Raw genomic sequence first — 27,177 nt, forward strand, 5'->3', positions numbered from 1 at the left:
AAACTAACACAACAGTGTAAAGCAATTATATTCCAATAAAGATATTTAAAAAAATAAAAATAAATAAATTTTTAAAGTTATATACTCACTATTATAATACAGTTCATTTTTTCACAGATCCTGAGATAATGTGGTGAAAACTTGTCTCCCTAAATTATGTAACAACCAGCCATAGAATAAGACTGGTGTTATTAATTCACAGACACCTTCCAACCCCAGTGTTATAAAGAAGCTCTAATGTATTAAACAAAACAGCTTTCCTTTGGTCAAAAATGAATTTTCTAAGTCTAGTCAAGTAATCAACATCAAAATGTCTGGGATGGAATGAAGTGTTTCTTGTGCCCGGAAATGGGGGTTTTTATTTATCCTTTAAAAGTTCACGGTACAGCATGTGGGTGAAGCTTTCTGAGCAACCTTTCCCTTTGCTACTGCAAAGCCAAACTGTGGGCTCAGCGTCTGAGCTTTCCTTCCCACAAAAAATGTGGCTAAGGCCAGAGAACAAAAGTATTTATACTTTTGGAGGCCCCCCATTTCCTGAGTCACGTGGCAGCGGCCCTGATACTGTCCTTTCTGCACCTTCTGCCACTTGCTGCTTCCAGTCGAGTGGAGGAGGGCATCCTCTAGGGGTGAGACTGGGGAACAAAATAGTCTCCAACCCCTGGGAAAGGGACTGTGGGAATTCACCTGGATGGCCTTTCCTAGGCAGCTATGCTTCTAAAGCTTCCAAAAACTGAAGTCTATCAATGCAGTGCCAGATGTAACCTAAGGCACTGATATGTGTGCATGCAAGTTTGTGCGAACACACTCATAAAACCTAAGTATCTCTGGAAGGAGAAGCAGGAAACTACTAACGGTGCTTGCCTCCTGGGAGAAAAATTCATAAGAGAGATGGGGATGGGGGGAGACTCATTTGCCCTCCCCCCAAATTTATGATGAGAAACTTTCAAACATACATAAAAGTGGGCTTCCCTGGTGGCGCAGTGGTTGAGAGTCCGCCTGCCGATGCAGGGGACACAGGTTCATGCCCCGGTCCAGGAAGATCCCACATGCCGCGGAGCGGCTGGGCCCGTGAGCCATGGCCGCTGGGCCTGCGCGTCCAGAGCCTGTGCTCCACAACGGGAGAGGCCACAACAGTGAGAGGCCTGCATAGCGCAAAAAAAAAAACAAAAAACAAAAAAAAACCAACATACATAAAAGTTTAAAGAATAGTGCAATGAATTCCCACATGCTCACCACTGAGATTCTACAACTGTTACCATTTACCATATTTGCTTTATTTCTATATTAATTTGCCTGAATTATTCGATTAGAGACTCACAGTAAAATCTTTATGTCCTTTGAATTTTGTACACAGTATATCATCTATCCAAATAAATAAATTTCTTAATAATAATAACCACCTCTGAGAGGTGTTGTGAGGGAGGATTACATTCAATAAGATATATGTAAATACCTGGCACAGTGCCAAGCACAGAGTACCTGCTCAATAAATAAATGTTAACTATAGTCATTCTCACATTTCTCTTCATTTGCTTTTAGTTCCCATAGTCAACTCATCACCTTTGATCACCCCAAGGCAGGCAGCACAGACATGACAGAGCTGTTACGGAGCAGAGGACAGGGCTCTAAAAAGCTCAGTGACTCCAAATTGGCCAGGCACCAAGGGCCCCCAGACGGGCCTGGCACCTGGGCCTTTTCCCAGTTCAGCCCTCTTCCCACTTTTCCAAACTTCTCTGAACTCCTCAAAGGCTCCTGGCAGGTCCAGAGCAGGAGGGTCATAGTACCCTGTAGGGTGTATGAACACCCTGTTAAAAGCAGGCCAGGGAGCAGGGAGGAGGCCTAAAGTGGCCATGACAGTAAACCCTTCGGGAACCAAGCCCGTGTGCCACAACTACTGAGCCTGTGCTCTAGAGCTCACGTGCCACAATTACTGAGCCCACATGCCGCAATCACTGAAGCCCGCGTGCCTAGAGCCCATGCTCCACAACAAGAGAAGCCACTGCAATGAGAAGCCCGCACACCACAACGAAGAGTAGCCCCCACTCACCGCAACCAGAGAAAGCCCGCAAACAGCAACAAAGACCCAACACAGCCAAAAATAAAAATTAAAAATAAATAAATTTATAAAATTTTAAAAAAAGACACTGGTTACTAATTTCAGGAATGAAAAAGGGGATATCGCTACAGACCCCACAGACTTTAAAAGTGAATTTTGTGAACTAATCAACATATATAAATTTGGCAACTTAGATGAAATGGACTTATTCCTTGAAAAATAAAAACAACTGAAATCTACCCAAGAATAAAAAGATAACCTGAATAATCCTATATTCATTAAAGAAATAGAATTTGTAGTTAAAAGCTCCATAAAGGGACTTCCCTGGTGGTGCAATGGTTAAGAATCCGCCTGCCAATGCAGGGGACAGGGATTTGATCCCTGGTCTGGGAAGATCCCATGTGCCACAGAGCAACTAAGCCCATGTGCCACAACTACTGAGCCTGCGCTCTAGAGCCCATGAGCCACAACTACTGAGCCCACATGCCACAACTACTGAAGCTCACGTGCCTAGAGCCCATGCTCCACAACAAGAGAAGCTACTGCAATGAGAAGTCCACACACTGTAACAAAGAGTAGCCCCCGGGCTTCCCTGGTGGCGCAATGGTTGAGAGTCCGCCTGCCAATGCAGGGCACACGGGTTCGTGCCCCGGTCCGGGAAGATCCCACATGCCGTGGAGCGACTGGGCCCGTGAGCCATGGCCGCTGAGCCTGCGCGTCCGGAGCCCGCAACGGGAGAGGCCACGACAGTGAGAGGCCCGCGTACCGCAAAAAAAAAAAGAGTAGTCCCCACTCACCACAACTAGAGAAAGCCCATGTGCAGCAACAGAGACCCAAGGCAGCCAAAAATAAATAAATAAATAAATATTTTTAAAATTTTAAAAAATATATAAATAAAAGCTCTATAAAAAAGGTACTTCCCTGGTAGTCCAGTGGTTAAGAATCCTCCTTCCAATGCAGGGGACGTGGGTTCAATCCCTAGTCAGAGAACTAAGATGCCACATGCAGCAGGGCAACTACTGAGCCCACGCGCCACTACTAGAGAGCCTGTGTGCTGCAAATACAGAGCCCACGCACTGCAACTAGAGAGAAGCCTGCGTGCCGCAACGAAAGATCCTGTGTGCTGCAACTAAGACCTGAAGCAGCCATAAATAAATATATATATATATTTAAATTGTTGAATGATTAAATTGAAAAAAAAATCTTATATAAAAAAAAACTCCATAAAAAAGAAACCTCTGGACGTTTTCAAATATAAATTCTACCAAACATTTAAAGAAGAAATAAAACCAATTCTACACAACCTCGTTCAGAAAACAGAAGAGGAGGGAACACTTCCCAACTCATTTTGAGGCCACCATTACCCTGATACCAAAATCAGACAACAGAAGAAAACTATAGACCAATTATCTTTCATAAACATAGAAATCTCCTCAACAAAAATTAGCAAATCAAAATCCAGCAATATAGATGTGTGTGCGTATGTGTATATGTACGTACATATATCCCACCGTGACCAAGCAGGGTGTATACCAGAAATGCAATATTGGTTCAATATTTAAAAATCAATCAATGTAGGGACTTCCGTGGTGGTCCAGTAGGTAAGTCTCCGCACTCCCAATGCAGGGGGCCCAGGTTCGATCCCTGGCCAGGGAACTTGGTCCCGCATGCATGCCACAACTAGGAAGCCCGCACGCCACGACTAAAGATACTGCGTGCCACAACGAAGATCCCGGGTGCCACAACTAAGACCCGACGCAGGCAAACTAAAAATAAAATAAATAATAAATAAATATTTTTTAAAAATCAATCAATGTAATCCACAATGTTAACAAACTAAAGAAGAAAAATCAAATGATCATATAAATTGATGCAGAAAAGGCATGTAACAAAATTCAATGGCCATTTAGGATAAAAGAACTCAGTAAATTAGAAACAAAAGGAACTTCCTTCACCTGAATAAGGATCTCTACAAAAAAATTAAAACAAACATCACACTTACTGGTAAAAGATTGAATGCTTTTCCTCTAAGATGGGGAACAAAGCGAAGATGCTCCTTCTCACCACTCCTATTCAACATGGATACTAGAAGGCCAGCAAAAAAGGCAAGAAAAAGAAACAAAAGACATAAATATTAGAAAGATAGAAATAAAATTATCTCTTTCACAGACAACATAATTGTCCAAGCAGACAATCCCATGGAATCTACAAAGAAATCTTCTAGAAATAACAAATGAGTTTAGCAAGGTTGCAGGACATTATGTCAACACCTGAAAATCAACTGCATTTCTGTAAACTATCAGTAAACTACCAGAAACCAAAATTTTTAAAACATAACATTTACAATAGCCTAAAAAGGACAGAAAATCTTAGGCATAAATCTAATAAACTATGTGCAAGATCTGTATACTGAAAACTACAAAAGCCTGATGAAAAAAATCAAAGAAGACTGAAGTAAATGGGATACCAGTTCTTTCCAAAATGTTCTATAGATTCAAAACTATTCCAATCAAAATTCTATCAAGATTTTTTATTTGTAGCTGCAGTTAAGCTGATTGTAAAACAATTTTGAAAAGGAAATGCTGGAAGACTCACATTACTTGATTTAAAAAATTACTGTACAGCTGCAGTAAATAAGACAGTGTAATACTGAAAAAGGGATAGACACAGAGATCAATGAAACAGAACAGAGTCCAAAACCAGAAACCACTCAAAACAACCCACTGATTTTTGCACAAAGGTGCAAAGGCAATTCAATGGATGAAAGATGGTCTTTCTACCAAACAGTGTTTAAACAACTGGACTTCCACATGTAAAAAAACTCTGGACCTAAACCTCACACCTTATACAAAAATTAACTCAAAATGGACCATAGAGCTAAATGTAAAACTATAAAACAGTAGTAGAAAAACATTAAAGAAAAGCTTTACAACCTGGTGTTAGGCAGAGTTCTTAGACATGACACCAAAACATGAACCATAAAAGAAAATTTTGGTAAATTGAATTTCATCAAAATTTAAACCTTTTCTCTGAAAGACAGTGTTGAAAGAATGAAGAGATATGTCACAGACTGGGAGAAAATACAGTGGGCCCTCAGTATCCGCAGATTCCACACCTGCAGATTCAACCAACAGAGGACAGTGTCAGAGGTCCTACTGTTAGAAATTGATAAGAGGCAGGACAAGGAATTCGGGCAAGGCTGTACTGGGACTCGGGCTGCAGCACGAGGGAGTGAGAACAAGTCAGAGCTACCCTTGCTCACTCCCCGAGGCGGGTGGCGAGCTGCTTCCTTAAATGGGGTGAGGCTAGAGGCGAGCGGGCTTAGATGCTCTGCCCACCCCCTGGGTGGTGCTGTGTGCAGGGACCATCAGGGTACCCTGCTTTTGCTCTGGGCACCTCAGAAGTGGCAGTTGGGTTTTGGTCTTTATGCACCTTGTTGTTCACACTTTGCCCCAACTGCACACATGCATGCGGTTATTTTTAGTCCCTTATACTTTCTTTGTATTTTATTGCCAAAGGAGACGTTTGTCCAGGTGCAAGCACTCCAGTAGAGGGTCCCAGATCCCAGGTCCTAGCCTATCTCATTACTATAAGGGACTTGAGCATTCACAAATTTAGGTAACCTCAGGATGGCAGAGGTTCTGGAAACAATCCCCTCGCACATACCAAGGGATGACTGTATTTGCAAATCGCATATTCAACGTAGGGCTTATATCCAGAATATACACATACACACACACACACACACACACACACACATATATAAAACTCAACCTTAAGAAAACAAACAACCCAAGAAAAAATGGGCAAAGACTTAAACAGACATTTTACCAAAGATGATATACAAATGGCCAATAAGCAAACGAAGAGATACTTAACATCATTAGCCATTAGGGAAATGAAAATCAAAACCATGATGAGATATCACTGCACACCCATTAGAAAGGCAAAAAACAAAAACAAACAAATTATAACATCAAGAGCTGGTGAGGATGTGGAACAACTGGGACTCTCATACACTGTTGTTGAGAATACAAAATGGTACTCCAAGAAAACAGTTTGACAGTCTCTTAGAAGTTAAATATACACTTGCATATGACCCAGCAATCCCAATATCGCATGATAGAGAAATAAGAATGGATGTTCATACAAAATTCTGCACAAAAATTTTATATTAACTCTATTCATCATCACCAAAAACTGGAAACAACCAAAATGTCCTTTAACAGGTAAACAGATGAACAAACTGTGGTGCGTGCATAAAACAGAATACTACTCGCAATAAAAAAGAATGGACTATCCATACATGTGACAACACAGATGAATCCCAAAGGCATTGTGTTGAGTGAAAGAAGCCAGTCTCAAAAAGTTACATACTGTGTGATTGCATTTATATAACATTCTGGAAAAGGCAATAGTGTGGCAACAGAGATACAGATTAGGGGATGTCAGGCATTAGGGATGGAGGGTGTGGTGTCACAAGGATGGCCAGGGGGAGTTTTGGGGGTCATAGAGCCATTGTGTATGCTGATTGTGGCTGTCATTACCCAAATCTATACCAGCTTAGAAACACACACACACACACACACACACACACACACTTAATTTAACTATATGCTCATTAAAACAATATTTTTAAAAACCTAACATTTGTGTAAAGAAAGAGCTTATACATAAATAGCCGTTCTCTGTAAACAGACAGAAGAAATGAGAAGGCAGGGGGCGGAGGCAGCGTAACTGAGGTTCAGGAGCAGGAAGGACGATTACTTCGTACCTTTCTGAACTACTTGAATTTTTTTTCCTGCAATGGGATGAATTTCCTATTCAAAACATGTTTGAAATTTAAACTAAAATATAAAACAAAGTGTATATGGATATATTGGAATAAAATATGAAAAAATTATAAAAGATATTTTGCTCAGAAGTGGGATAGGGAGTCTCCTTTTGGGAAAATGAAAAAGTTCTGGAGATGGATGGTGGTGGTAATTGAACAGCAGTGTGAAAGTATTTAATGCCACTGAACTGTACACTTGAAAATGGTTAAAGGACTTCCCTGGTGGCACAGTTGTTAAGAATCCACCTGCCAGTGCAGGGGACACGGGTTCAAGCCCTGGTCCGGGAAGATCCCACATGACATAGAGCAACTAAGCCCGTGTGCCACAACTACTGAGCCTACGCACCTAGAGCCCGTGCTCCGCAACAAGAGAAACCCACGTACCTCAACGAAGAGTAGCCCCGCTCGCCTCAACTAGAGAAAGCCCGTGCTCAGCAACGAAGACCCAATGCAGCCCAAAATAAATAAAATAAAATAAAATAAATTTATTTTTTAATGGTTAAACTGGTAAATTTTACGTTATTCATATTTTATCACTATATAAAACAATCTAATTAGAATATGAGCAAAAGTCTTGAACAGACACTTCACCAAAGATGGATGGCAAGTAAGTATGTAGAAAGGTGTTCAACATCATTAAATATTAGGGAAATGCAAATCAAAATCACGAGGGATACCACTATACATCTATTAGAATGTCTGAAATAAAAATTATTGACAATATCAGGTGCTGGCAACGACCCCAGAGCAACTGGATGTCTCCTACATTGCTGGAGGGACCCTAAAATGGTACAGCCACTCTGGAAGAACAGTATGGCAATTTCTTAAAAGTTAAACATACACTTAACATACAATCATACTGCTGGATATCTAAAGAAATGAAAATTTATGTTCACACAAAAACCTGTAAACCAATGTTCACAGGAGCTGTATTGGAAATAGCTAAAACTGAATACAACCCAGAAGTCCTTCAGTGGATGAATGGATAAACTGATATAGCCATACAGCTGTTCAGCAATAAAAAACAATGAAATGTTGATACATGCAACTACTTGCACCGATCTTGGGGCATTAGGCTGAGTGACAATAGTCAATCACAAAGAGTTACATATTGCATGATTCCATGAAATAACACATTATAGTGTTTGAGAAGAGATTAGTGGTTACCAGGAGTTAGGGGTTGGAGAAGGTGTATCTATGAGGTAACACGAAGGAGTTTCTCTGTAGTGATGGAAAAATTCTCTATTCTGATTGTGCTGGTGGTTACATGAATTTGTACGTATGATAAAATTCCGTAGTACTACACACACACACACACAAATGCATACAAAAATTTGTGAAAGCTGAATAAAGCGTCTACCTGAGTTAATAGTATTGAACTAATGTTAATTCTGGGTTTTGACAGCGTACTATGGTTATATAAAATATTACCATTGGGCAAAGCTGGATGGAAGGTATATGAAAACTGTTGCACACTCTTTGTATTTTTGTTCTCCTTGTGAGTCTTAAGATCTCTCAAGAGAAAAATTTATGAGAAAAAAAAGAGGAGTAAATTATTAATACTTAACATGGATGAATCAATCTCAGTAACATTTTGCTGAGCTAAATAAGCCAGACACAAGAGCACACGGTGTATAACTCCATGTTTCAAGTTCTAAAACAGGCCAACAGAAATATGACTATGGAAACCAGATCTGTGTTTGCCTGTGAGGTGATGTGTGGGGAATTACTTAAGAGGAGACATGAGAGAACTTTCTGGGGTGGTGGAAATGTGCATTTTACTGTGTTTAAGTTACACCTAAAAAGATGGAGGAGCGAGAAGTCCTCCTTAATAAACCTTGCTTGCAATGACAAAATACAAACAAACAAAAAAGGCGCACCACAAAAAAAAATTGGTCAAGCCTGTGGAGATCGAAAACTTTGGATAAAGGACTTTCTGATGACTGACAACCCAAAGAGACTGGAGGACACATGTTCCTGGAACTTTGGGAAGATTTAATTCCAAGAGGAAAGTGGCCTAGTTTGCCAACTTACACTTTCCAATCCCTTTCTGTAAAATCCAGCGAGCATATAAATGTAGAGTGGCTTTAAAAAGATAATGGATTTAAAATTCAGCACTTCCGGTACTTCCCTGGTGGCGCAGTGGTTAAGAATCCGCCTGCCAATGCATGGGACACGGGTTCAAGCCCCGGTCTGGGAAGATCCCACGTGCTTCAGAGCAACTGAGCCCGTGCACCACAACTACTGAGCCTGCGCTCTAGAGCCCGTGAGCCACAACTACTGAGCCCACGTGCCACAACTACTGAAGCCCCCATGCCACAACTACTGAAGCACGCGCACCTAGAGCCCGTGCTCCGCAACAAGAGAAGCCACTGCAATGACGAGTCTGTGCACCGCAACGAAGAGTAGCCCTGCCACTCGCTGCAACTAGAGAAAGCCCGCACGCAGCAACAATGACCCAAACATCAAAAAAAAATAATAAGTTTATTAAAAAACTAATGATAAAATAAAATAAAATTCAGCACTTCCATCTTTTGTTCTTTTTACTCCGAAACATAAAATTATGACTAGCTTTTCCAAACTGGCCATTTATAAAGTTTAAAAGGAAAGCACATATACTGATGTAGATACTCAATGTGTCTGAAATGTCCACAGTCATTATTTTAAAAGGAAATTCTCACCTGAGGCCAGCTGAGTCCTCTGGAGTCGCCACGGCCTTCCTGACTAAACTGGCCAGACTAGCTGCATGGACTCAGGGTTCCTGGCTTTTTGGGATCTCTGTGTAAATACAGCCCAAGAATTCTGTCCTTTGTCTAGATCAAAGAACAGAATTCTGGCTTCTCTTTGGGTCACTGTTCCCTTACCTTGATGTCTCCTTTTGCTTTGTAATTTTAATCCTGAAATCTTTTTTTTTTTTTTTTTTTTTTTTTGGCCATGCTGAATGGCTTGCGGGATCTTAGTTCCCCAACCAGGGATTGAACCCATGCCCCTGAAGTGGAGTGTGGAGCTCTAACCACTGGACTGCCAGGGAATTCCCAATCCTGAAATCTTTTAGTGCTGGATGGTGGGACAGATGGGAGTGGTGGGAGAACTGACTCACATTTTCATTCTGAGTAGAACCCAGGAATCCGTGAGGGCTGACATCTCAAATTCAGGGATTTCCCAGGGATGCCATGGCTGTCTGGAAAGTGCTGGGGTCTCCTGCCAAGGACCTGCCAAGTAGAGAATGTTGCTCACCATCGTGCTCTACAAGTATTGAGTCATTAGCCACTGCAGTCTCTGACCATCAATGTACCCTGAAAGGTGTTCAGGACAGAGACTGACAATGAGGCACTCTATGCTCTGAGGAAACTGGTGAAACAGGCCTTCACATAAATAGTTTCAAGAGAAAAATTTATGAACCCAATTTCTTGCATCTTACTATACTTAGAAAAGCACTAAAAATCATTAACTAAAATATCGACTCATGACTAGCAGTAACCTTCTACCAAGATGTGTGCTGGACTGCATACCCTTCTCCACAATCATGTATGTGCTGACCTCCCCTCTTACCTGTTCAGAGCAGTTCCTCAGCCCCACCTGGGAGGCAGTCTCCTGGGCTATAGTCCTCAGTACATCCCCAAATAAAACAAAACTCACAGCTCTCACATTGTGAGCTTTTATTTCAGTCCACAGACTGAAGGGACTAGATGACGGTGCCAGATGAGGGAGACAGAAGGTCTTGACTTCATACCTTAGAGACTATCTCTCCATTTTAAAGACGATGAAGCAGAGGCCCAGAGACTAAAGGCCATCTCTATGCAGCTGTGCCCAAAGTTATTTCTCTAGCGCTACCTAGCCTCTAGCTCCAAGCTTCTATATTCAACCTGGGTATGATCCAGTTATCTAAATACAGCTTATTCAGAATGGATTCTTACCTCCCACCTGCTCTCAGGCTCCCCCCCACACACCCATCCAACAACAACAAAAACCCCCAAAATCTTCCTCCACTCTCCCCCTTTCCTCACGGCAATCCTATTGATTCCAGTCCAAAATAGATCTCAAATCTGTCCCCTCCTCTTCATGCTGAAACTGCCCTCTAGTCCAGCTCTCCCTCTGCCAAAGACTCCCTGGGGTCTCCCTGCTCACCCCCCTCTTTTCATTCTCACTCAGCAACCAGACGCACTCCTGTGACCTAGTCGCTGCCCTGCTGCACTGGCTTCCCAGAGCCCTTACAGTAAACCCAGATTCTGAGGTTGCAGACCAGCAGCCCGCAGCCCTCGGAGAAGTTTTTGGAGTGTCCTGGGGAAGACTGAGGACTGAGGGAGTCCCCAGAGGTCCCACCTGACCCCCCCACCCCCTCCCCACCTCCCAGCCCCACCCCAGTCGAAATGAGACCAAGGAGAGGAGGCTTCCAGAGGCTTCCCTAGTAGGGTATTTGGCCCCATAAGTCTCTCTCTAAATGTGGGTTGTTGTAAATCCCTCCCAGGCGGGACCCCAACTTCCACTTTAGGAAGCAGTGCGAAAAGACTACCCTTCAGAGTCAGACAATCCTAAAGCCAAATCCTGGCTCACTTAACCAATCCCAGCTTCAGTCTACCCATCTGAGAAATGGAGCCCATAATAATAACACTAATTACCTGAGAGGGTTCTTGTGGGAATTAAATAACACAATGCCTGGCACAAATGAAAGCTCTTGTTCACATTCTAAAGAACCAACAGAGAGGAGGAGCTTCAACATGGTGGAGGAGTAAGACGTGGAGATCACTTTCCTCCCCACAGATACATCAAAACAACATCTACATGTGGAACAACTCCTACAGAACACCTATTGAACAGTGGCAGAAAACCTCAGACTTCCCAAAAGGCAAGAAACTCCCCACATACCTGGCTGTGTGGCTGACAGGGTCTTGGTGCTCCAGCCGGGTGTCAGGCCTGAGCCATGAGTGGGGAGAGCTGAGTTCAGGACATTGGACCACCAGACACCTCCCGGACGCACGTAATATCAATAGGTGAGAACTCTCTCAGAGATCTCCATCTCAATGCTAAGACCCAGCTCCACTCAATGACCAGCAAGCTCCAGTGCTGCACACCCCATGCCAAACAACTAGCAAGACAGGAACACAACCCCACCCATAGGCAGAGAGTCTGCCTAAAATCATACTAAGTTCACAGACACCCCAAAACACACCACTGGACATGGTCCTGCCCACCAGAAAGACAACATCCAGCCTCACACACCAGAACACAGGCACCAGTCCCCTCCACCAGGAAGCCTACACAACCCACTGAACCAACCTTACCCACTGGGGGCAGACACCAAAAACATAGGGAACTATGAACCTACAGCCTGCGAAAAGGAGACCCCAAACACAGTAAGTTAAGCAAAATGAGAAGACAGAGAAATACACAGCAGATGAAGGAGGAAAGTAAAAACCCACCAGACCAAACAAATGAAGAGGAAATAGGCAGTCTACCTGAAAAAAGAATTCAGAGTAATGATAGTAAAGATGATCCAAAATCTTGGAAACAGAATGGAGAAAATACAAGAAACATTTAACAAGGGTCTAGAAGAACTAAAGAGCAAACAAACAGTGATGAACAACACAATAAATGAAATTAAAAATTCTCTAGAAGGAATCAGTAGCAGAATAACTGAGGCAGAAGAATGGATAAGTGACCTGGAAGATAAAATAGTGGAAATAACTACCACAGAGAAGAATAAAGAAAAAATATTGAAAAGAATTGAGGACAGTCTCAGAGACCTATGGGACAACATTAAATGCACCAACATTCAAATTATAGGGGTCCCAGAAGAAGAAGAGAAAAAGACAGGGACTGAGAAAATATTTGAAGAGATGATAGTTGAAAACTTCCCTAATATGGGAAAGGAAATAGTCAATCAAGTCCAGGAAGCACAGAGAGTCCCATACAGGATAAATCCAAGGAGAAACATGCCAAGACATATTAATCAAACTATCAAAAATTAAATTCAGCTGTTAACCCCATAAGGTTAACAGCTGATCTTTCAGCAGAAACTCTGCAAGCCAGAAGGGAGTGGCAGGACATATTTAAAGTGATGAGAAGGAAAAACCTACAACCAAGATTACTCTCCCCAGCAAGGATCTCATTCAGATTTGATGGAGAAATTAAAACCTGTACAGACAAACAAAAGCTAAGAGAATTCAGCTTTACAACAAATGCTAATGGAACTTCTCTAGGCAGGAAACAGAAGAGAAGGAAAAGACCTACAATAACAAACCCAAAACAATTAAGAAAATAGTAATAGGTACATACATATCAATAATTACCTTAAATGTAAATGGATTAAATGCTCCAACCAAAAGACATAGACTGGCTGAATGGATACAAAAACAAGATCCATATATATGCTGTCTACAAGAGACCCACTTCAGACCTAGGGATACATACAGCCTGCAAGTGAGGGGATGGAAAAAGATATTCCATGCAAATGTAAATCAAAAGAAAGCTAGAGTAGCAATTCTCATAACAGACAAAACAGACTTTAAAATAAAGACTATTACAAGAGACAAACAAGGACACTACATAATGACCAAGGGATCAATCCAAGAAGAAGATATAACAACTGTAAATATTTATGCACCCAACATAGGAGCACCTCAATACATAAGGCAAATGCTAACAGTCATAAAAGGGGAAATCGACAGCAACACAATCATAGTAGGGGACTTTAACACCCCACTTTCACCAATGGACAGATCATCCAAAATGAAAATAAATAAGGAAACACAAGCTTTAAATGACACATTAAACAAGATGGACTTAAATGATATTTATAGGACATTCCATCCAAAAGCAACAGAATACACTTTCTTCTCAAGTGCTCATGGAACATTCTCTGGGATAGATCATATCTTGGGTCACAAATCAAGCCTTGGTAAATTTAAGAAAATTGAAATTGTATCAAGTATCTTTTCTGACCACAATGTTATGAGACTAGATATCAATTACTGGAAAAAAACATGTAAAAAATAAAAACACATGGAGGCTAAACAATACACTACTAAATAACCAAGAGATCACGGAAGAAATCAAAGAGGAAATCAAAAAATACCTAGAAACAAATGACAATGAAAACACGATGACCTAAAACCTATGGGATGCAGCAAAAGCAGTTCTAAGCGGGAAGTTTATAGCAGTACAATCTTACCTTAAGAAACTGGAAAAATCTCAAATAAACAACCTAATCTTACACTTAAAGCAATTAGAGAAAGAAGAAGAACAACAACAAAAAAAACAAAGTTAGCAGAAGGAAAGAAATCATAAAGATCAGATCAGAAATAAATGAAAAAGAAATGAAGGAAACAATAGCAAAGGTCAATAAAACTAAAGGCTGGTTCTTTGAGAAGATAAACAAAATTGATAAACCATTAGCCAGACTCATCAAGGAGAAAAGGGAGAAGACTCACATCAACAGAATTAGAAATGAAAAAGGAGAAGTAACAACTGACACTGCAGAAATACAAAGGATCGTGAGAGATTACTACAAGCAACTCTATGCCAATAAAATGGCCAACCTGGAAGAAATGGACAAATTCTTAGAAAAGCACAACCTTCTGAGACTGAACCAGGAAGAAATAGAAAATATAAACAGACCAATCACAAGTAATGAAATTGAAACTGTGATTAAAAATCTTCCAACAAACAAAAGTCCAGGATCCGATAGCTTCACAGGTGATTTCTATCAAACATTTAGAGAAGAGCTGACACCTATCCTTCTCAAACTCTTCCAAAATACAGAAGATGGAAGAACACTCCCAAACTCATTCTACGAGGCCACCATCACCCTGATAACAAAACCAAATAAAGACGTCACAAAAAAAGAAAACTACAGGCCCACATCACTGATGAACATAGATGCAAAAATCCTCAACCAAATACTAGCAAACAGAATCCAACAGCACATAAAAGGATCATACACCATGATCAAGTGGAATGCAAGAATTCTTCAATATATGCAAATCAATCAATGTGATACACCATATTAACTAACTGAAGAATAAAAACTATATGATAATCTCAATAGATGCAGAAAAAGCTTTCGACAAAATGCAACACCCACTTATGTTAAAAACCCTCCAGAAGGTAGACATAGAGGGAACTTATCTCAACATAATAAAGGCCATATATGACAAACCCACAGCCAACATTGTTCTCAGTAGCAAAGAACTGAAACCATTTCCACTAAGATCAGGAACAAGACAAGGTTGCCCACTCTCACCACTATTATTCAACATAGTTTTGGAAGTATTAGCCACAGCAATCAGAGAAGAAAAAGAAATAAAAGGAATGCAAATTGGAAAAGAAGAAGTAAAGCTGTTCCTGTTTGCAGATGACATGATACTATACATAGAAATCCTAAAGATGCTACCAGAAAACTACTAGAGCTAATCAATGAACATGGTAAAGTAGCAGGATACAAAATTAAGGCACAGAAATCTCTTGAATTCCTATACACTAATGATGAAAAATCTGAAAGAGAAGTAAAGGAAACACTCCTCTTTACCATTGCAACAAAAAGAATAAATACCTAGATACCTAGGAATAAACCTACCTAAGGAGACAAAAGACCTGTATGCAGAAAACTATAAGACACTGATGAAAGAAATTAAAGATGATACCAACAGATGGAGAGATATACTATGTTCTTGGATTGGAAGAAACAACATTGTGAAAGTGACTATGCTACCCAAAGCAATCTACAGGTTCAGTGCAATCCCTACCAAACTACCAATGGCATTTTTCACAGAACTAGACAAAAAATTTCACAACTTGTAATGGAAACACAAAAGACCCCAAGTAGCCAAAGCAATCTTGAGAAAGAAAAATGGAGGTGGAGAAATCAGGTTCCCTTGACTTCAGACTATACTACAAAGCTACATTAATCAAGACAGTATGGTACTGGCACAAAAACAGAAACATAGATCAATGGAACAGGATAGAAAGCCCAAGAGATAAACCCATGCACATATGGTCACCTTATCTTTGCTAAAGGAGGCAAGAACATGCAATGGAGAAAAGACAGCCTCTTCAATAAGTGGTGCTGGGAAAACCGGACAGCTACATGTAAAAGAATGAAATTAGAACACTCCCTAACACCATACACAAAAATAAACTGAAAATGGATTAAAGACCTAAAGGCCAGACACTATAAAACTCTTAGAGGAAAACATAGGCAGAACACTCTATGACATAAATCACAGCAAGATCCTTTTTGACCCACCTCCTAGAGAAATGGAAATAAAAACAGAAATAAATAAATGGTACCTAATGAAACTTAAAAGCTTTTTCACAGCAAAGGAAACCATAAACAAGATGAAAAGACAACCCTCAGAATGGGAGAAAATATTTGCAAATGAAGCAACTGACAAAGGATTAATCTCCAAAATATACAAGCAGCTGATGCATCTCAATATCAAAAATACAAACAATCCAATACAAAAATGGGCAGAAGACCTAAACAGACATTTCTCCAAAGAAGATATACAGATTACCAACAAACACATGAAAGGATGCTCGACATCACTAATCATTAGAGAAACGCAAATCAAAACTACAATGAGGTATCACCTCACACCAGTCAGAATGGCCATCATCAAAAAATCTACAAACAATAAATGCTGGAGAGGGTGTGGAGAAAAGGGAACCCTCTCGAACTGTTGGTGGGAATGTAAATTGATACAGCCACTATGGAGAACAGTATGGAGATTCCTTTAAAAAATTAAAAATAGAATTACCATACAACCCAGCAATCCCACTACTGGGCATATACCCTGAGAAAACCATAATTCAAAAAGAGTCACGTACCACAATGCTCACTGCAGCACTATTTACAGTAGCCAGGACATGGAAGCAACCTAAGTGTCCAGTGACAGATGAATGGATAAAGAAGATGTGGCACATATATACAATGGAATATTACTCAGCCATACAAAGAAACAAAATTGAGTTATTTGTAGTGAGGTGGATGGACCTAGAGTCTGTCATTCAGAGTGAAGTAAGTCAGAAAGAGATAAACAAATACCATATTCTAACACACATATATATATGGAATCTAAAAAAAAATGGTTTTGATGAACCTAGGGGCAGGACAGGAATAAAGACGCAGACGTAGAGAATGGACTTGAGGAGACGGGGAGGGGGAAGGGTAAACTGGGACGAAGTGAGAGAGTGGCATGAACATATATACACGACCAAATGTAAAACAGATAGCTAGTGGGAAGCAGCAGCATAGCACAGGGAGATCAGCTCGGTGCCTTGTGCACCTACAGGGGTGGGATAGGGAGGGTGGGAGGGAGACACAAGAGGGAAGGGCTATGGGGATTACGTATATGTATAGCTGCTTCCGTTTGTTATACAGCAGAAACTAACACACCATTGTAAAGCAATTATACTCCAATAAAGATGCTTAAAAAAAAAGAGCGGACAGTGCTTCCAAGAGAAACTAGGCTCGCCTGTAAGATTGTAAATCCCCAGTCACCAAACTGTGTATAAGGGCTACTCCGTACCAAAGAATTTCAGCGCCTGCAGAAGATTGGCCTAATTCTGAAGGTCCCTCGGCCTCGAGTTATGATTCTTAGAGTCTGATTTTTCGTCCCTGCGATCCACGTATCAACACGCAGGGACGTACTCCCGGCGTGCAACCGGAGCGCCAGCAGACGCCAGCTCTCAATAACATTGATCCCAGGCTGCCTCAGGCTGAGGGGCGAGACCCCCGACACGCCTCCTCGGCCCCACCCCTCCGCCCCCGACGCCCTGGGGGGCGGGGCACGCAGACGCCGTGCCCTGCTATTGGCCCGCGCCGGCAGGGGAAATGGGGCCTGACTAGTCCGCGTCCCTCCTGTGTTGTCATTCGGCGGCGGCTAGAGGACGCGGTCAAGATGGCGGTGGTGGCTGGGTTGACGCGGAGACCCCTTGAGCAGGTCGGCAGCGGCTCTCGGGCCCATGACCCTGCGCGATCCCTGCCCAGTCTGCGTCCCCTCTGAGCGTCCTCTCTCTCTCTCTCTCTCTCTCTCTCTCTCTCCCCGCCAGGTCTCCGGGCTGCTGAGGAGGCGCTTCCACCGGACCGCGCCGGCTGCTCTGCAGGTAACTGGCCTGGAAGCTAGCCGGGCCGGCGAGGCCCCTCGTCCCGGAGCGGAGGCTGGGGCCGCATGTCACCCGCGCGAGGCCCAGGGGAATCAGATGTCCGATCTGAGGGAACTAGACTTGACGCTTCTTCCCTCACCCTCCCCCTTAAAATTTTTTATTGTGGTAAAATATACATAACAAAAATTACCCTTTTAAACTGTATATGCAGTGGGACTAAGTACATTCACCACGTTGTCCATTCACCACCAGAACTTTATCATCATCCCAAACAGAAACTGTACCCATTGAACAATAACTCCATTTCCCATTAGCCCGTGGTAACCTCTGTTGTACGTTCTGTGCCTATTAATTTATTTATTCTAGGGACCTCCTATAAATGGAATCATACAGCATTTGTCCTTTTATGTCTGGCTTATTTCACTTAGCATGTTTTCAAGGTTCATCCATGTTGTAGCATGTGTCAGAATTTCATTCTTTTTTAAGGCTGAATGATATTCCGTTGTAGGCATATACCACATTTTGCTTATCCATTCATCTTTTTTTTTTTTTTTTTTTTTTTTTTGCTGTACTTGGGCCTCTCCTGTTGCGGAGCACAGGCTCCGGACGCGCAGGCTCAGCGGCTATGGCTCACGGGCCCAGCCACTCCGCGGCATGTGGGATCTTCCTGGACCGGGGCACGAACCCGTGTCCCCTTCATCGGCAGGCGGACTCTCAACCACTGCGCCACCAGGGAAGCCCTGATTTTTTTTTTAACATCTTTATTGGAGTAAAATTGCTTTACAATGGTGTGTTAGTTTCTGCTTTATAACAAAGTGAATCAGCTATACATATATCCCCATATCTCCTCCCTTTTGCGTCTCCTTCCCACCCTCCCTATCCTTTACATGCCTTCATAATACAGAGTTCAGACTGTCTCTCATGGTCCAAAGGTTTTTCACCTGGCTTTACACCAACTTTTTTTTTTTTTTTGCGGTACGCGGGCCTCTCACTGCTGCGGCCCCTCCCGTTGCGGAGCACAGGCTCTGGACGCGCAGGCTCAGCGGCCATGGCTCACGGGCCCAGCCGCTCCGCGGCACGTGGGATCCTCCCGGACCGGGGCACGAACCCGTGTCCCCTGCATCGGCAGGCGGACTCTCAACCACTGCGCCACCAGTGAAGCCCTATCCATTCATCTTTGATGGACATTTGGATTGCTTCCACCTGTTGGATTTGTGAATAATGCTGCTGTGAACATTGGTGTGCGATTATCTGAGTCCCTGCTTTTCAGTTCTTTTGGGTCTATATCTAGAAGTGGAATTGCTGTATTATATGGTAATTCTGTGTTCAATGTTTTGAGGAATTGCCCTCTCTTCCCCTTTTTGTTACTGGAGGATTCTACCATCCTGTGTAGTAAAATAACTCCTACATCCTGAAGGCAAACTGTTTGGCAGTGCCTGGCACCTAGTGAGCACTCAGTATGTGGTATTATTTAGGCTTCCTTGACTGTTCTCTGCCCCACAGTATACCAGATGTGGAAATAAAATTGCCTAGTACACTTTTCTATTTCGGAAGCCACGTATGAGCTGGTCTGGCCAGCAAGCAGATTTCTTAAGCTTAGGTGCACATCAGTAAAGTGTTCAGTATACTTCTCATTTACACATCCAGTCAAAGACTGGCTATGAGTGATAGAAGTGTTACTGTTTGAATTTTTTGAACTTTTGAAGAGAAGCCTGTTCTAGTGATAGTTTTTACATTGTGTGCTGTGGGCAGCCTAGGTCAAGAGAGACAATCTCGATAGTATCCTAAGTAATGCTGTAGCTTATTGACTGCTTTCCTATACCTGTGACAGGTGACAGTTCGTGAGGCTATAAATCAAGGTATGGATGAGGAGCTGGAAAGAGATGAGAAGGTCTTTCTACTTGGGGAAGAAGTTGCCCAATATGATGGGGCATATAAGGTAACCAAGATACATGAAAGCTATACAGAATTGAGGTGGCCATTTGCCCCCAGTACAGTTAAAGATAATGGGGTCATTGCTTAATTGTAGGTTAGTCGAGGCCTGTGGAAGAAATATGGAGATAAGAGGATCATAGACACCCCCATATCTGAGGTGAGCCTTTCATCAGGAAGCAGACCTTTGAGGGGCATGTCTGTTAAAGTGTACTGTTCTGCCTTTTGTGGATTTTTACTTACGTTTGCGTTTTCCGTTCTAGATGGGTTTTGCTGGAATTGCTGTAGGTGCAGCTATGGTATGTAGTCCTCTTGATGAACCTTATCCAAAGAGATCACTTTCAACGTGACCGTTTAAAAACATTGCTTGAATGTTGGGGGAGCGAAGTGGTGGTTTGCCACTCTCAGTTGCTGCTTCTAGTCTTTTTAACATCTATGGTTTTGATTTGACAGGCTGGGTTGCGGCCCATTTGTGAATTTATGACCTTCAACTTCTCTATGCAAGCCATCGACCAGGTTATAAACTCAGCTGCCAAGACCTACTACATGTCAGGGGGCCGTCAGCCTGTGCCCATAGTCTTCAGGGGGCCCAATGGCGCCTCAGCAGGCGTAGCTGCCCAACACTCACAATGCTTTGCTGCCTGGTATGGGCACTGCCCAGGCTTAAAGGTGGTCAGCCCCTGGAGTTCAGAGGATGCAAAAGGACTTATTAAATCAGCCATTCGGGATAACAATCCAGGTCAGTAGCGTGACGTGTTGTGGGTCTCTTTTGAACATTAAAGAACAAAAATGAAATATCTGCATGGAAGGAACCATTAAAGACTTCTAGTTAGGCTTAGATACATCATATAAAATGTTAGTGATTTACAGATACAGTAAAGATAGGAAAAAATGTGGTGTTCTTCTTATTTCTGACTATAATGGGGCCAGTTAGATACCGGAGAAATTTGCTGCATACCTATAACACCGATTTAACCCCGTAGATAAAATCAGGATCACCCAGACTGCAGGTGTCTGTACTTAAACCATCCTCAAGGCTACTGCACACGATAGGTATGAGGCTTCCTAATCAGCACAGTGAAACTTTTCACAATATGAACGATAGTGTTGCATATACATTTTTAGTCGTATAGTTACTGTGGTTTAAATATTTATGTTTTGCAGTGGTGGTGCTGGAGAATGAATTGATGTATGGAGTTCCTTTTGAACTTCCCCCACAGGCTCAGTCAAAAGATTTTCTGATTCCTATCGGAAAAGCTAAAATAGAAAGGCAAGGTAAGAGAAATTAGTATACATGTAAACATTATTTGTAATCCGTGCCCTCTATTTATGTTGGTCAAATCCAGTCTAGAAGTCACTGCCCTTTACTTTGACTAGGAAATTGTAGGATGAGTTCAAGTTTAAAATGTGTCATGCCCTGATTGCGCATATATTTGTTCTTTTCTAAATCTTGGTCCAGTAGATTTATATTTCATTTCTAGGAAGGCTGCCACATTCCTCATCTCGCTGGAATGTACTTGAGTTTAAGATTCTAAAATGAAGAAGAACCATAGCTGGCTGCAGAGCAGGACAGTGTCTTTGGTTTCAACCTGACCTCTTATCTGTGACCACTTCGTTTCAGGGACACATGTAACCATAGTTTCCCATTCAAGACCTGTGAGCCACTGCTTAGAAGCTGCGACGGTGCTATCTAAAGAGGGAATTGAATGTGAGGTGAGTGGACATTCACTTGTTCTTAAAGAATCAGGGGACTTCCCTGGTGGCACAGTGGTTAAGAATCCGCCTGCCAATGCAGGGGACACAGGTTCGAGCCCTGGTTCGCGAAGATCCCACATGCCGCAGAGAACTAAACCCGTGCACCACAACTACTGAGCCTGTGCTCTGGAGCCCGCGAGCCACAGCTACTGAGCCCATGTGCCACAACTACTGAAGCCTGTGCACCTAGAGCCCGTGCTCCACAACAAGAGAAGCCACCGCAGTGAGAAGCCTGTGCACCACAACGAAGTGTAGCCCCCGCTTGTTGCAACTAGAGAAAGCCCACACGCAGCAATAAAAACCCAACGCAGCCAAAAATAAATAAATTAAAATAAATAAATTTATTAAAAAAAAAGAATCAGAAAGGTCCCTTTAAGACCCAGAAAGAGGCGTTTGAGTTCTCTAACAGGTTAATTAGGTATAAAATCTTGCTTTGTCACTTAGTTCTGCATCTGCTTAAAGCTGGGAACCTACTTGCTTTTCAAATACCTAGCTGCCTACCACCTAGGGTCTGGATCTTTTTAGTACGTGTTTTGTCAAGTTAAGATCCAACCTTGGAGCTGGAGTTTGGGAGAAGGGAAAACTTAGAAGTCATCGAGTCTAACCCTTTCATAACCAGGAGGTACCACTTCCTAGTTACACTTGGGCATGTCATGTACTCTAAATCTCTGTCATCAGCTATAAAATGAGGATAATACATTTACTGTCCCATCAGGGTGGTTGTAGAATTATACTTAGTGTAGTGCCTGGTACAGGGTAAGTAGTCACGTGTTAGTTATTATTTTGATGAGGAGGAAGTTAAGGCCAAGGGAGGATAAGTGAGTTCTGTAAGTGAACAAAGCTGCCTGTAGTAGAGATAAAGATTTTTGTTTTACCCTTTTGACATTTTGTTCATGAGTGGGCAGATTATGTTTCCCTAGACCCAAAGATTAAAAGGAAACAAGAAAGGAAGTGGCATTTTGGGGATAAGACTATATTTGTGAGGAAGTGGCTCTGTAAAGCTATTTATTATCTGTTTAGGTGATAAATATGCGAACCATCAGACCAATGGACATTGAAACAATAGAAGCCAGTGTCATGAAGACCAATCACCTTGTAACTGTGGAAGGAGGCTGGCCACAGTTTGGAGTAGGAGCTGAAATCTGTGCCAGGATCATCGAAGGTATTTCAGAGAAACTGATTCCAGAATAGTTAAACCGTAATAAACACTGTGTTACAGGACAAAACCACCAAAAGCTAGGGGTGGTCAAATGACTTGAATTTTCAACTTGTCAGCTTGGTATTTTTCCTTTGGGTAAATGTTTAAGAAAGCAAGACCAGAAACAATTCTCTGTAATTATCATTCCTTTCAGATTTCAGATTTCCTTCTTCAGATTTTCCTTTTCTGGGCAGCCATACCTGCTATGCTGAGGTGGTGGTGCTCAGCTGGTTTTTCATGCCTCTCTCATTTGTGCTTCCTTCCCTCTTAGGCCCCGCATTCAATTTTCTGGATGCTCCTGTAGTTCGTGTCACTGGTGCCGATGTCCCTATGCCTTATGCAAAGGTTCTAGAAGACAACTCTGTACCTCAGGTTAAAGACATCATATTTGCAATAAAGAAGACACTAAATATCTAGCTTGGACTTGAATTTCAAGTCATTGGGATTTCCTTAAAATACTTAATGACACTTCATCTGGATTGTCCTATAAGACCTTTTGATTTGTAAAGTTATGTCTAAAGCAACAACACACGTTTTTGTACTGGGAAGAAGTTTAAATATGTCTGTGGAAAAACTCTCCACTCTCCTGCCTAGGTTCCACGCTTTTTTTGTCTGTTACAATAGCCATGTTCTTTAAATAAGATTAATGTAAAATTTTACCCTCTCACTAGAAGGACAAGGTATAAATGTGGCAAGAGTCCTGATATCTCCAAAAAAAGATAACTTATATGTAAAAATAAAAGCATATAATCTACATTTACTGTTAGACTGTTTTGATAAGGAATAAAGGAATTCCTAACTATTCCTAACTATGACTAATTGTATTTTTATATTCTTGAGATAATAAATGTGGGATAGAAGTCTTAAAATTCTGTTAAGAAATTACTGCCATCAGGAACTAATCAGTAATAATTAATCTCCTAGACCGCATCACTTACTTAAAACAGGAACTTGCCCCCCGACTCTTCAAATGCCTAATTCTAGTAGGTTCTCTTTAAAGTTAAACCAAAATCTGCGTCAGGTATTTTTCCCACTGCCAGCGAACACACGTTCTGCCATACACTGCCCTCTTCAGAAGTTGAGATGGAAAAGATAGGTTTAAATTAATTATAGAAGCATACAAGTGGTACCTAATTAAAACAGGAAGACAGGATTGTTAGCTCTTATTAATTAAGAGGGAAAATACGACACAAAAGAAAATAGAGATAGAATAGGTAGGGAGGAAACTTTAGAAATACTGTGTGAATCTTTTCTTTATATTTACCAAAGTTACTACAAAAAGTTCTCATTTAAAATATCTAGCCAAGCTACAAATAACACATTTTCTAGACGTGGTTTATTTTAATAAAAAATACAGCTGAACATTTATCACAGATTACATGAAACTATACACAATGACATTCTCTCTGCATAGTAACCAACACTGATGTGTGTAACTTGAATTTTTAGATGGATTATTTATAATCCTTTAAAGTGCAATCTGTTTAAGGGTTTAAGCACATCATAGGATAAAGGATCTTTCTAATAAATGAGTAACATTAAAAAGATCTATCTGGATAAATCTGTGGAAAATCAGAACTGATTTTGCCAGATGTAGTGAAGTTGTGTTGTAATAATAACCCAGCCCCACAAACGCCAAACTTGGCTTAATTGCTGAGGATTAAGAAGATCGTCTAATTGGCAAGAGCTTTTTCTGATGTCAACATTTGTTTGTCTGTTCGATACATACTAAAAGGAACTAAGAGTCTAGAGTAGTTCCTTTAGCAGCCCTGAGTTCTATAACCACAATGGAGTTCCTGTTTGAACTTCAGAGACTGTTACGAACTTTCCCCATTCTACTTGAAGGGAAAATGAAGAACTCAGTTGCTTCTCTGACTCTCAGCGACATAACTATGCTTTGGGCTACAGTGTTACTGTCTAGGACGAAATTAAGGTAGCAAAAATGGGAGTTATCTAAGAGATAACCAGAAAATGCTTTAGAACAGAGAACTGAACTATGAGAGGAACATTTCGAGGAGCTGTCTGATGGTATATGGGGGGATTGCAGCACGAAGGCCATCCACCGCCGTCACTGTATATTGTCATTGTTTTTGTTGTTTGTCCACTTCCTTCTGTTGGTGGAAATAATTGATTCCAATATGCCGCTGCCACCAAAAGATGACCATTAGAGGAGGAGCAAGGCTCCTTTACAACAGTAACAAAGGAGCAAACTATTTCTGAAGGCAGCAATGCCAGCCTGACTTTATTCTACTTGAAGACTATTTCCCTCTTGAAAAGCCTCTTACATGAGCATCTGCGAAGTCGTATGTGACTGTACTGGCTCAGCAATTATTCATCCAGATAGAGGGTACTTTAGGGGTTGGAGGTGGAAGGAAAAACAAAACAACTTTTCCCTCCAAGTGTAAACACAAAGCTTTAGCCGATCTTAGGAGCGCTATGATCACAGGTTTCGGCTTTCCTCAAAGTTCCTTTTTGGAAATTCTGGATGGAGCTGAGTAAGGCCCCTCGGCTCACGCCATTCACAGCCTGGGGAGGAAGCTGTGTGGGCGCCTCTGTGCTCGCAGGAGGCAAGGGAGCTGCTGGTGGCGGAGGCGCAGGTGGAGGAGGTGGGGGTAACGCGGACATCCCTGTGGAGGAAAGGGCACAGTCAGTATCTCCACACACCCTGTACCCGTGCTACCGCTCAGTCCTGGGCAGAAAGGACTTTGGTGAGACTGCAAATGTTTTCCCTCAAATGGGCCAATACACCTTGTACTGTGTGATTTTTTTTTAAATACTTGAACAAGAAACATAGAAGCATTAAAGGGGAATTAATTAAAAGTTGCCATTTCTCCCAAGTAATAGTCATGTGAGAAAAGACTGAACAAATATCACACATTACATGAAACTATACATAGTGACATTCTCTGCATAGATGACGCTCTACTTCCACTTCCAAACTTTAATCATGGTCCCAAAAGAAAAGTTCCATTAGCTACTTTTTCCAGGTTCCAGGCAGCTCCACCTATTCCTGAGCTAGCAACTAAAGATAGACATCTGTATGCATAGAGCTGGGCTACTGGAATATCAATTACTAGTAAGGGATGAACGGTTCTTTAGCTGCTCCAACACACACAATATTTGAAGGACGTGATTTAACATAAAATGACAAATCACTTAGGATTCTCGGCAAGTAACCACTGTCTGCTGGGTTATGGGCTCCCCAGGGGCATCTGTCTTGAATAATCATTTCCTATTAGGTTGCATGAAAAAAACATAAAACGCTAATGTTAGCAATGCACAGCAAGGCGCAGAGGCCTTTCTCTCTCCAGCAATGGTATTCTCAGGGAGGAATCTTCCTCAAGCACCTGTGTTTCCACTGTGGCCCAACCCAGGGACAGGATGGAAATGCCCTAACCCTACATCTTTGCTGAAGTGTCAGGGGAGACTGGAATGCCGAGCTGTACCCTGGTGGGCAAGGAGAAGGAAACTGGACAGGTATCTGAAACCTCCCTTAGCTTTCAGAAACACGAACACTGGGTGCTCGAATTTTATAGTTTTGAATCAATGAATGAATTGTCCTCTTGGGACAAAATAAACACTAGGTACAGAAAACACCCTGCTGGGACTTCCCTGGCTGTCCAGTGGTTAAGACTCCATGCTTCAGTGCAGGGGGGCGTGGGTTTGATCCCTGGTCCAGGGAACTAAGATCCTGCATGCCACAACTAAGAGCCCACATGCCATGTGGCATGGCCACACACACAAAAAAAGCCCTGCTTTAAAGAACTTGCCTGTGTCACAGCTGCCCCATTTCCTGTGACCCTTGCAGCTCCCCGTGACTCCACATCTCTTTCTAGTCTTACCCTCTACCCCACCCCAGTGCTACCACAGAAGACATTCTGCTAGATGGCTCCCCTACCACCTCCCTCAAACTGCTACTGAGCTGTGGTGATACTAGGTAAACATACCAACCGCTACTTGAGTTTATATGGATGAGTGGTCAGGATCATCCATAAAATACTTCAGTAAGTGCAACCTTTTTACCAACTGTGATAGGCAATGGTTAAAGCATTGTATATCATAGAAAACCACTTACCTTCCTTTACATCTTTACCCAAACCTAAGGCAGCTGAAATTAAAGAATCACACAGATGCACACACTCATGCTCTGCAACCTTGGAATTCTCAAATAATCATATAGCAATACAAATAAACATTAAATACAGACAAATGAACAAAATGTAATTTTCACTGGTTCTGTACAATAACAACTAATGAATGAAGTTCTATTATGTTCTATGCCAAGGTGGATTATGG

The 27,177-nt window shown here is 41.9% G+C and overlaps 3 protein-coding genes across 8 annotated transcripts in view; 1 reads left to right on the forward strand and 2 right to left on the reverse strand.

The window, feature by feature from the left end:
- Positions 1-17,473, reverse strand: part of KCTD6 (potassium channel tetramerization domain containing 6) — a 49,889-nt gene extending 32,416 nt beyond the window's left edge. The window contains exons 1-2 of one of the 2 annotated variants that reach the window (XM_082639574.1): positions 17,420-17,473; positions 4,059-4,141 (exon numbers count right to left, since the gene is read on the reverse strand). The gene's annotated coding sequence lies outside the window, so the exon portion shown is untranslated. Of the gene's footprint in view, positions 1-4,058; positions 4,142-9,990; positions 10,088-17,419 lie in introns of those variants that run through there. The other variant, XM_082639573.1, reaches the window with a different exon arrangement.
- A 256-nt stretch (positions 17,474-17,729) lies between these two features.
- Positions 17,730-23,690, forward strand: PDHB (pyruvate dehydrogenase E1 subunit beta). 2 transcript variants are annotated; one of them, XM_082639809.1, is made up of 10 exons: positions 17,730-17,833; positions 17,943-17,996; positions 19,828-19,935; positions 20,026-20,088; positions 20,192-20,227; positions 20,382-20,667; positions 21,093-21,203; positions 21,550-21,641; positions 22,704-22,845; positions 23,153-23,690. In XM_082639809.1, the coding sequence occupies exons 1-10, from the start codon at positions 17,792-17,794 to the stop codon at positions 23,296-23,298; spliced, it is 1,080 nt and encodes a 359-aa protein (XP_082495935.1). In that variant the 5' UTR covers positions 17,730-17,791; the 3' UTR covers positions 23,299-23,690. The 2 variants fall into 2 exon arrangements, with proteins under 2 accessions (XP_082495935.1, XP_082495934.1); XM_082639808.1 differs by lacking the exon at positions 17,730-17,833 and having other exon boundaries at positions 17,842-17,996.
- Positions 23,691-24,210: 520 nt separating this feature from the next.
- Positions 24,211-27,177, reverse strand: part of PXK (PX domain containing serine/threonine kinase like) — a 76,631-nt gene continuing 73,664 nt past the window's right edge. For 2 of the 4 annotated variants that reach the window (XM_082637935.1, XM_082637934.1), the window contains exons 18-19: positions 26,953-26,989; positions 24,211-25,508 (exon numbers count right to left, since the gene is read on the reverse strand). In XM_082637935.1, the coding sequence (XP_082494061.1) occupies positions 25,322-25,508; positions 26,953-26,989 (224 nt within the window). In that variant the 3' untranslated portion in view covers positions 24,211-25,321. The remainder of the gene's footprint in view (positions 25,509-26,952; positions 26,990-27,177) is intronic. The other 2 variants (XM_082637933.1, XM_082637932.1) reach the window with 1 other exon arrangement.

This window comes from Mesoplodon mirus, assembly GCF_964341445.2.
Source record: "Mesoplodon mirus genome assembly, chromosome: 12".
In the NCBI taxonomy this organism is placed as follows: domain Eukaryota; kingdom Metazoa; phylum Chordata; class Mammalia; order Artiodactyla; family Ziphiidae; genus Mesoplodon; species Mesoplodon mirus.